The sequence below is a fragment of the Eublepharis macularius genome, chromosome 1, assembly GCF_028583425.1.
Source record: "Eublepharis macularius isolate TG4126 chromosome 1, MPM_Emac_v1.0, whole genome shotgun sequence".
Lineage (NCBI taxonomy): Eukaryota > Metazoa > Chordata > Lepidosauria > Squamata > Eublepharidae > Eublepharis > Eublepharis macularius.
This window is the reverse complement of record NC_072790.1, coordinates 31,056,660-31,067,843: the sequence shown is the minus strand read 5'-3', so window position 1 is coordinate 31,067,843 and position 11,184 is coordinate 31,056,660. Positions and strand designations below refer to the sequence as shown.

General features: G+C 41.4%; 1 protein-coding gene across 9 annotated transcripts in view; it reads left to right on the top strand.

Moving 5' to 3' along the window:
- The first annotated feature begins 7,663 nt into the window (after window positions 1–7,663).
- PCBP3 (poly(rC) binding protein 3) overlaps window positions 7,664–11,184 on the top strand; it is a 42,011-nt gene continuing 38,490 nt past the window's right edge. For all 9 annotated transcript variants that reach the window (XM_054981598.1, XM_054981589.1, XM_054981573.1 and 6 more), the window contains exons 1-4: window positions 7,664–7,732; window positions 8,621–8,644; window positions 9,917–9,949; window positions 10,078–10,194. In XM_054981598.1, coding sequence (XP_054837573.1) covers window positions 7,664–7,732; window positions 8,621–8,644; window positions 9,917–9,949; window positions 10,078–10,194 — 243 coding nt within the window. The remainder of the gene's footprint in view (window positions 7,733–8,620; window positions 8,645–9,916; window positions 9,950–10,077; window positions 10,195–11,184) is intronic.

The window sequence follows — 11,184 nt, the reverse complement described above, 5'->3', positions numbered from 1 at the left end:
GGAGGTAGGGGCAGAGACTGGGAGCAGAGCCTACCCACCCCCACCCCCACCTCGGGGGGGGGTATGGGATCCCTATGATCTACACATGGTAAAGATCAGTTCCTCTGGAGAAAATGACGGTATTGGAGGATGGGTCTATGGCATTATACCACTGTACGCTCTGGTGCCTTCGTTGCAGTGCTGGGAATGACATAAGTGTCCCCCGTGTGCACTTCCCCCCTGTGACCCCTCCCTATCTGCCAGTTTGGGCCTTGGGGGACCTGGCAAACGTACACGGAAGACATTCTCCCTGGAGTGAGTGGGACTTCTTCCAGAAATGGGGGTGCTGTTACCATGTAACCATGTAATGTTTTACATTTGAAGAGTTTAGATTTGATTTCTGCTTGCGAATGTGAGTTATTGTTTTTAAAAGTTGTTGCTATGAGTTAAAATGCAAACCTCTGAGGAAAGGAGGCGGAGGCCTGGATGGGTGAATGGAGTATAATCTAATTGGAAAGTAGCAGTATCCTGGGGGTAGAGTGAGCTGGAGTTTTTGAGAGAGTATGCTGAGGAAAAATATTCAGTCTGGTCTAGATAGGCGAGCTGTGAGCAGCCCGAGAGTGGATGTTTGAGATAAAATTCTGAGTCTGGGCAATGCGAGCAACTTGTGAGGAAACCTGAAAGGGATTTTATTTGAATTCAGTCAGGCAATTTGTGTGAAGCCTGAACTGTTTGTGGATTCTGGTCAAAAAGGCCAGCTCTGTGCAGCCTTAGACATCTTTGTGGTTCCTAAAGGATTTATTCTGCCAAGTTTTAAAAAACTGTATTTCTGTATCTGTGTGGTGTTCAGAAAAAATTATTCTGTCTAAGACAAGTAAACTGTATGTGCACCTGGGAAAGTCTGAGTATTTCTGAGTGAGAGATAAATCTATCTAAATCGGAAAGACCTGAGCGAATCAATGTCTGTGTGGAGTTTATTTTGTTAAGACTAACAAAGTAGTCTCTGTGACTGAGCTTGTGAATTTATAACTGTATTTGAAACTGCCTGGCTTAAGAACTACTCTGAAACTAATATATTTATCAAAAGTCTGCAACCATCAAGCTTACGTACCTACAAATAAAATCTATTTTTGTTTAAGAAAAAAGATCCTTTATTTTCCTCCACCCTCATGCGCTGACCATTCTGTCAATCTACTCTCTATAACAAAGCCTTCCTATATTATAAGTTACAACCAGGAGGTCTAAGGCAAAAGCCTTTGGTGAGAGCAAAAACTTTTTGTGGGAATAAGGGAGGAGGCAGCAATATAAAGGTCATGCAAAGACAAAACAGAAGTTGTTTTTGAGGCAACAGCTTGGGGTAAAGTAGAGAACACCTAAACTCTGTGGGAGTAGAAATATAAGGAGTGTTTATTAGGACTAGAGCCTTCCTGAGGTATAAGTTTAAGGTAAAGTAAGGAGGAACTGGATTTAAGGTCCAAAGCCGAAAGTACAAGGTTTAACAGAAGGACTGAAGGTGTAAAACTAAGCAGAACATTACAGGGTGATAATTTTTTTTTAAAAGTGAAATTGTTACAGTTACTATGTTCAGTGGGTGCATTGAACATAGTACATATGGGTACATATGTTGATCAACAGTTGTGTTCTCCCATGAGACAAACCTCTATCTGTTCAACTCTCCGCTATCTGCCTCGAACTACTTGTGGTGGTGGAGTTTCATTCCTTGACTTGCTCTTTTACATCTGCATAACAGGTAAAATAATTTATTATAAACAACCATGGATGGTCAGTTCAGGTAATTAAATGTTGTTGGGAGGGGACTATATCTCCCATAAGTAGGGCTGCTAGCCCTTGGCTGGCAACCTGTGGTAGGCTTGGGGGTGGGGCAGAGGTAGGTGGAAATAGCGCCGAATGATGCTACAGCATAATTTCCAGCCGAAATACCAGAAATGATATCATCATGTCATGCAACACTCCTGGAATCCCCCAATGTCTAGTTTTTAAACTTTATAAAACACAACGTTGAATAACTTTTTAAAAATACATTTATCATTGTTGGTTGACTGATTCATTTGCTCACTGTTTATCATGCAGGTCTGTGGGGGAGGGAGGAAGTGGTACTTCCATTGGGTTGTGTGAGAATGTGCATGTATGAAACACTGCAGATTGCATTATACTGTACTGCCCGAACATGTGAAAAATAACCCAAATAACAGGCTCAAACTATTAACGAACAGCCAAGCCAACTGACAAAAAATTGGCTTCGTTTGCAATTGGCAAACAGATTGTAAGCCAAACTAGAGAACTTTCATGCATCCTTAATCCAGAATCTAAAATATTTATTTACATGTTAGACCTTAACGGCGTTTTATGTTGTTTTGCAGTTGCAAAAAACCAACGAAACCATGTTTATTGTTTATTTCTTACATCGGTGGCATATCAATTCTCCAAATAAATAAATAAATGGAGCACAGCTGAACAAATGAGAGCTGCACTTGATCATGTTGTCAGCACTCATCCTGTCTCCACCATATTTACTGACGCATATAATGGAACCTCTAGGGTCTCTAGGAGAAATTATAAAAACCATTTCAAAACTTCTTTTAAAATAAACAGACGACAATGGAACCCATGAAGAAGAAATGCTTCCGATGGCTGACTTTAGGCAGAAAAGCTCTGCTATTGTTTGTGATGCATCCCAAATTGCATGTTTTTTGAAAACTGGCTTTTGTCTTCATCACTGTCTAAAGGGCATTACCAATATGTTGAATGATACATTAAAAAAAAATAATAAAAAAGCTTTCGCTTTTAAACTCAAACGCAAAATGTTTACCTTTCACCAGCCTGATTAAGAAAAGGCTAATGTAGCTTTCCTGCACGCTGAAGCATGAAGCATGTATAATTTAATAACGCTGATAAATCTTAAAGCCAGGAGCATTTGGCGAACACATGACCCACTTTTTCAATCAATTGGAAACATTTACATAACTGCCTGATGTAGGTTTTCTGTTTCCTGGATATAAAGAAAGGAAATGAAGCCCATTTGAACAATGCCCTGAAGTGGATATATTGCCGATAAGTCCCACAATGAAAGGATTCAATAGAATACTTTTGCACATCCGCTCGATGTGTGCAATGAAAAGATGAAGGCATCTGCAGTTTAAAAAAAATGGATGGGTGGGTGCAATTCTGGACTTGGGAATAGGGTTGCCAGCTCTGGTTTGGAAAATTCCTGGAGTTTGGGAGTCAGTGTTTGAGGAGGGTGAAATTTAGCAAGGGGGAAGAGCTCAGTGGGGATGTGATGCCATTAGAGATGGACACGAACTGGAAAAAAATGAACCATGCAGGTCGTGGTTCGTCGTATTTCATGAACCATGAGCCATGAACTTTCACGAACCTGTCCTGGTTCGCAAACTGGTTCGTTTGGTTCGTGAAAAAAATCACATCCAGGTCAGCAAATCGTCACTTCCAGGCCAGCAGACGGTCTGGGCCAGCAGAAGGCCACTTCCGGGTCAGCAGAAGGTCTGCAGGAAGTCCATCCTGTCACCTAGGAAACTGATTGATCGGTGCCAGGCTGTCTGCAGTGATGAACCAAAAAATGAACCAAACAAACCAGCCTAAAGTTCATGGCAGTTCATCAGAAATGGGCTCTGACGAACTGCCAGTTTGCGAACCACGAACCGGCCCAGTTTATCATGAACTGTGGTTCGTATTTTGGTTCGTGCCCAACTCTAAGTGCCATAGAATCTGCCTTTGAACCTGGCATTTCCTCTAGGAGAACTGGTCTCTGTGGTCTGGAAATTACCTGTAATTCTGGAGAAAATCCAGGCCCCGCCTGGAGGTTGTCAAACCAACTCCGTAAACAGCAAGATATGGGATAAAAGACAACTAAGGCCTCTTTGCCTAATTGCAGTTTCCCTGTTCTCTGCATGAATCCATGAGTAGCAGTTAACTACCGATGGGTGTTCTGTTTCATACTCTCTCTCTCTCTCTCTACCGTCTACATTGGGAACAATGATGTCATTCCTTCAATGCATCTTCTGCTCCTTCTTATTCATATTCCTTCCTACTCTTGCTGGCCTCCCATCATTCCTGTACTTGCTGCTTTTTTACCCCACTGCCTTCCTAACCACCTGTCCCCACTTCTGCCTCTGTATTTAGTGGCTGCATGGGAAAACGTTGGTGACTGCATTTGCCAAATCATGTGATAAAGGCCACTTAGATGAAAATATAAAACCCATCTCTTCCCTGTCTTTTTATGTGTTAAGAGCTGATATGCTTTCTCATCTAGACCATTCTCATAAGATTAACTTGGAAATTCTTTGATGTATTATAGATCCAGAGGAGTTAGCCGTGTTAGTCTGTAGTTGCAAAAGATTAAAGAGTACACTAGCACCTTTAAGACTAACCAACTTTATTGTAGCATACGCTTTCGAGAACCACAGCTCTCTTCGTCAGATTGCATCTGACAAAGGGAACAGTGGTTCTTGAAAGCTTATGCTATGATAAAGTTGGTTAGTCTTAAAGGTGCTACTTTGATGGATTATGTATTTATTTATTTAGAAAATTCCTGTACTGATTTTCCAGAGAACTAGCTCTCAGTGGCTGTCACATCTGTTCCTCAAGGAGCAGATACATAATATCTCAAGGAATTATGTATTTAAAAGATTTGTGTCTCACACCCTCCAGCATCCACTCATGCCAACTAACATCATCAAATAAAACAATAATAAATCAATACAGTAAAACCACCAACAAAACCCATCATCAGGATTTTAAAACAACCACCAGTAAAATCAGCAGTAAAAAAAACTGAGATAAAATGCAACCAGAGGAAACCAGGGAGAGAACAGGGCAAGGGAGTAAAATTAATTTAGAAGTCAGAGTGAACAAAAATGGTTTGCACTGGCCAGTTATGTAAGTGCCAGGTGAGCTTCAAAGGGGAGGGCATTCCGTGGGCAGGCCACCCTGTCTCTAGCTACTTCCACCCTTACTCTTCAGGCATCTGCTCTGCCGCTTGGTTCTAAAGAAAAGTCCGAGAAGGTTTGTATGGACAGAAAAGGCACAGAGACCCATAGATAGATGACCAGGAATGAACTGGAATAAAATAAAATAAAATAAAAAGAGAAGGCATGATAGCAACTTTTCATGCATCATCCCATATTTAAGAAGATTCCCCCATTGCTTCCAAAGCCCTCAGGCCTCCAGCATCACCTTCAGACTTCAGAGATTAATGTGATTGTTCAATAGTTGCTGCACTCCTTGGCATCCTCTTTTTTGGGGATTGGAATGTAGACTGAACGTTTCCAGTAGGTGGGCCATTGTTTTGTTTTCCATATTTGTTGACATATTCTTGTTAAGATTCTGATGGACTCCATTTCTGTGGCTTGAAATAGCTCTATCTTTAGCAATTTTAAGAGTTTCTTGAGACATCCATTTAGGCTTCTCCTTTCTTTTGGCTACAGGGATAGTCTTTGCACATTCTTCCTTGATAATATCTTTAGTTTCAGCCCATAGTTTTTCTGGCTCACAATCAATTAAACTTGGTATTGCAAATCTGTTCCTTACCTGGTCTTTAAATTCTTCAGGAATGTTATTTAGATTGTATTTTGGCACTATGATTCTTCTGGTGTTTCTCTTCAGCTTTATTCTTATTTTTGATATTAGCAACTCAGGATCTGTATCGCAGTCAGCTCCTGGGCTTGTTTTTGCTGAGCGAACAGAGCTTCTCCATCTACTGCTTCCAATTATGTAATCTATTTGGTTCCTGTATTGGTCACCCAGTGATTTCCATGTATGCAATCGTCCTTTTGGTTGCCTGAAGCATGTATTAGCAATGAACAGGTTGTTGGCTTCACAAAATTCTATGAGCCACTCTCCTGCTTCATTTCATGATCCTAATCCAAATTTTCCAACTATGTTTGATTCTGCTTTATCACCTACTTTTGCATTCCAGTCGCCTATGATTATCAGCATATCTTGTTTAGGTATATGGTCAATTTCTTCTTGGACACTTGCATAAAAGTTTTATATTTCTTCCTCCTCCGCAACCATAGTCGGAGCATAAACCTGAATGATGGTTATATTAACAGGCTTTCCCTGAAGTCTGATTGATATTACTCGGTCAGACTTTGCATTGTAGCTCTTAACTGCTTGTGCTATGTCTCGCCTCACTGTTAGAGCAACACTGTTTCTTTTGAGTTCATTTCCTCTGTAAAACTGAAAATGTCCTGAGTCGGTCCACATTAGTTCACTCACACCCAGGACTGCAATGTCTTGAAAGGTAAGGGTAAGAAAAATCCTCACTCTTTAAAGTAGCTTTTGGTGATTCACTGTGGAACTTATAGCTAGGAGGGCCAACCTCCAGGTGGTGGCTGGAGATCTCTTGGAATTACAACTGATCTCCAGGCCATAGAGATCAGTTTGCCTGGAGAAAATGGCTGCTTCAGAGGGTTGACTCTACGGTATTATACCCCACTGAGGTCTCTGCCCAACCCAGGTTTTGTCCCCAAATCTCCAGGAATTTCCCTGCCTGAAGCTGGCAACCCTGCTTATAGTTATGAACCCTGGACAGACAGACTTCTCCCTTCTGCACTCTCTTGCCCTCTCCATCCCTTGCATGACTGCAGACGGCAGGGTCCAGGTCTCTCCTTTCCATTTACATGCAGGGCTTGCCAACAGCATTATGCATCGGATCTGAGTCACTTTTAACTTCTTCAGGACAGAATTTTGGTCTGAAAACTGCGATAAGGAATCCAGCGGTAGCTGTGTCCTGTTGGGTTTTGTGCAAGAAAGTATTTTTCTGGTCTTGTTGTTAGTTGCCCTGAGTTACCAGGAGAAAAAATGGGACATAAAAAAAATATAAATTCAGACATAAATAAAAACAGAGTCAGTTAAAAATACCATAAGATGAAAACATTGTGCGTAAATTCATTTCAAAATTTTTGACTCATTTTTTGTGGGTATAATTCATATGACACAAGCCAGAAAACCATGTTGCTCCATCACACGACTTATCCATGTTGGAAACATTCCTTTAAAACATACAATTTAGCCAATACAATGAACACTTCTTTAAAAATCACACCATTTAATGGCATGTAGGAGATAAGTAAGCAAAGACACAAACCTAAAAAAGAAACTGTGTGTGATGTCTGGTTTTGATGAGAATATAGAGGATTATCTTTTAGTCAAAGAGAAAAAAACCAAAAACACAAGGTAAATTATCACAGAGGCCTGAAGAGATTTGGGACTGCCTGACTGCCAATTTACTAACTGAAACTCTTGAGGATTTTTTTTCCCCTTGCTGTCCTTGAAGCGTAACGCTCAAGGATGGAAACAAACATTTTTATACTGGCAGCACACATATCCCAAATGATTCACCGTTTGAATATAAAGAATGAACGAAAGGGAGGTACAAAATGTAGGTGCCAAAGAAAGCGCATTTCCCTCCAATCCCTCATAGTTTCAGTATTCTAGAACTGAAGTATGTTCCGGAAGGGCTTCTCACACCTCATTAAAACAAAATGGGTGTCAAGCTGTGTAAAGTGTTAAACTGAAAACTTGTTCATCCTTGTACAGAAAATAAACAAAAGCATTGTTTGGCCTCTCTCTCTCCAGGTGATAGACACTTTTCTCTATCCTTGGGTCTTCCAACATCCTGATATTCACCATACCTCAGTAGAAGATGGAATCCAAAGTCTCTGAGGGTGGTCTGAATGTGACCCTCACGATCCGACTGCTGATGCATGGCAAGGTAAGGGAGGTGAGGAATCTCCTGGCAATGGTTTCTGGGTCAAGTAGGACCATGAGCGATCCTTTTGTTCAAATGAATGTCGGTGCAAAAAAGGTGATGTATGTACATCACACCCGTTACTTTTCTCCCTGAGAAGCACATGACTCACACAACACTCCCAAACTTAACATTTCCTTTTCATCAGGAAGGGAACCTCATGCCTCAATTCTCCGTGTATCTTTTGGAAGCTGGCGATGGCTGTTGGCCATCTTTATTTTATGACAGTTGATACTGACGGTTTTACTGTTTAATGTAAATTGTTTTATTATAAATTATACTTGTATTTTTAGGGTTGTTGTGACCCGCCCTGAGCCTGCGTGCAGAGAGGGCGGGATATAAGTCTAATAAATGAAATGAAATGAAATGGCTTGCTTAGTGGGAAAGATTCCTAATCCAAACCTGCTTTGGCAGCAGTATCAAGAAAGCCGATATACAAAGAACTTGGGGACAAATCAGATGAGACACTGTTGCCTTTAAAGATCCCATCATTAAAAAAAAAAAAAAACCAATCATCACATATGTGGCCGAAGTTTGGTTTGGCAGAAATGCTGGTTTTCTGATACTTTCCTCTATAGAGAGGAAAAACTGAGTGGCCACAGGAGATGCTTGCCTAAGAAATCATTCTGGCATAACACAGCCCCTGGGGAATGTCCCAAAGTGCTTGTTGGATCCCTTTTTCTTCAGGATATCTTCTCATTTAATTATAAAGAAATCACATTTTCTCTGTCTGTCCCATGACTATGACTAATTTGTTAAATTAGTCATGTCTGGAGCAGTGTGAACAATATATTTTGGTAAGGAATGCTCTTAAATTTGCTTATTTTATCCCCCATTTTTCTTTTAAAACAGGAAGTAGGAAGCATCATTGGCAAGGTAATTTCTTAAATTACGCTTTTAGATCTTTCAGTACTCTGATTTCCACGGGCATCTTCTACTCCCTACTCTCCAGGCACAGTATCCATACCAGGTGAAGTGGAGATCTCTCTCATCTCCCCCCTCCCCCCAAAAGATGGTTCTTGAGTGCATGCACAACAAAGCAGGTTGAATGTGGTACACTCATAGGAAGGGTTGCCAATCCCTGTTGTTGACTGCTGGTGCCTGAAAGGAAAGTGGGAGGGAAATAGTGGCACATTACAGAGGGGAGAGTTGGCATCAGACGTCAAGGGGGAGGCATTTTAGAGTTTAACCATCAAGTTCTTGTGAATCCTAGAGCATCCTTCCCTGACACCAGTGCACCTGTCCCCACCCCTCAAATGCTCTTGGAGGTTCCAAGCTACTCATAGGCCTCCCACTCGCTCCTCTTTAAGTTACTTCACTGAGCCCAGTGCTGATTTCCACTAGGCTTGCTTTCTAACAGCTGACAACAAGGAGGAGCCTTGAAGGGGCAGGGACATGGGGGGGGGCACCGTTAATGCTACAGTGTTGCATCATTTCAGGGGAAAACCCAGAAATGATGTCATGCTTCTCTAGGAATTGCTAGAAACTCTGTGGGAAAACCCGGGTGGGGGGCAGACAATGCTAGTTCACATGTATCTCCCCTTCCCCACTGTATTCTCACAACGATCCTGTGAGACAGCGGCTGGCCCAATGTCACCCAATGAGTTCTAGAGTGGCATTCTAGCCACCACACTAATATGCTAGCCAAGACTGCCTGTAGGGTCTATCTGCAGACTTGGAGACCTTGTCTTTTCAAGGGCTCCTATTCATGTTGGCTGAACTTACATGGCCTGTATGCGCATAGGTGCATATCTGCAGCTGAATGCTTAGAGGTTGGCAGAAGAGAGAGCAGGCTTAATTACTCCCCTCCCCCATACACACACACACTACTTCTTGAACATATGAGGAGGACTAAATTGAAATTGGAAAAAAAATGTAATCAGTTTTCTTTAAATGAATTATATCCCCCCATTTCTCCATCATACAGCTGATCAAAGAAGGTAACTAGATATATATCTATGGTGTGGAGATCAGATGACTAAAATATATAATTCTCTCTTTTTTTAACCTGGATATTAGACAAGGCAGACTTGTGCTAAGATTCTTTATGTTATCTTTGGTAAAAGAGTGATGAAAGTTTTATTGAATCGCTTTTGAAAATGTCAGTGATATTGCTTGTTGATTATTGGCTGTTTTGTCTAATTTCAGAAAGGCGAAACAGTGAAAAAGATGCGTGAGGAGGTAAGCATTGATTCCGTACAATCAGTCTGGAGACTTTTCATAAGAATTCTTTTAAAAACCTGGTACATAACCATATTTGTATCAGTATGGCTTTTATTGGCTGACAAGATGCGGGTTTTCTATTCCAGAGTGGTGCACGAATCAATATCTCAGAGGGAAATTGTCCAGAAAGAATTGTGACCATTACTGGTCCCACAGATGCCATCTTCAAGGCTTTCGCCATGATTGCTTACAAATTCGAGGAGGTAAAGAAAACTCATCATTCCACAGGAAGTTAATGGCTACTTGTTGATGAAAAACTGATTCATTTGAATTGAAAATTGATTCATTTGAAATGTGGTGCTGGAGGAGAGTTTTGCGGATACCATGGATGGCTGAAAAGGCAAATAAGTGGGTTCTAGATCAAATCAAGGCTGAATTTTCCCTAGAAGCTAAAATGACAAAACTGAGGCCATCGTATTTTGGTCACATCACGAGAAGACAAGACTCTTCGTAAAACTCAATGAAGTGGAAGGCAGTAGGAAAAGAGGAAGACCTAAAACAAGATGGCTTGACTCAATAAAAGAAGCCATGTCATCCAGTTTGCAAGATCTGAGCAAGTCTGTTAATGATAGGAAGTTATGGAGGTCTTTCATTTATAGGGTCATCACAGGTGGGAAGCAACTTGACAGCACATAACACACACACACACACACACACTTGTTGATGAAAGGGCACACTTATCTCCCTCCACAAAACTAGCTTCCAAGCATGTCAAATCTATTAAAGTGCACTGAAAATTTAAAAAAGAGAAGGGGTGGGACAGAGAGAGAAAGTTGCCTATAGGGACTGTATTGCGAGCACCTATGTAGATAGTGCCCTGCTGAAATCTCCTTAGAATATTTTTAGACATCCAGTGTGAGGCAATGACATGGATGGCCCTGACTAGCCAGATCTCCTCAGATCTTGGAAGCTAAGCAGGATCAGTCCTGGTTAATACTTGGATAGGAGATCACCAAGGAAGTCCAGAGTTGCTATGCCAGAGGCAAGCAAGGGCATGCCACCTCTGAATTCTCTTACCTTGAAACCCCTATGGGGTTACTATAAGTCAGCAGCGACTTCATAGCACTTTACATACACACAGTGTGATGTGGTGACTGTAGTGTTAGATTGGGATCTGGGAGACCCTGGGGGTTTGAATCTGGTTCTTTGGGTGACTGTTGGCCAGTCACATTTTCTCAGCCTAAACTAACTCA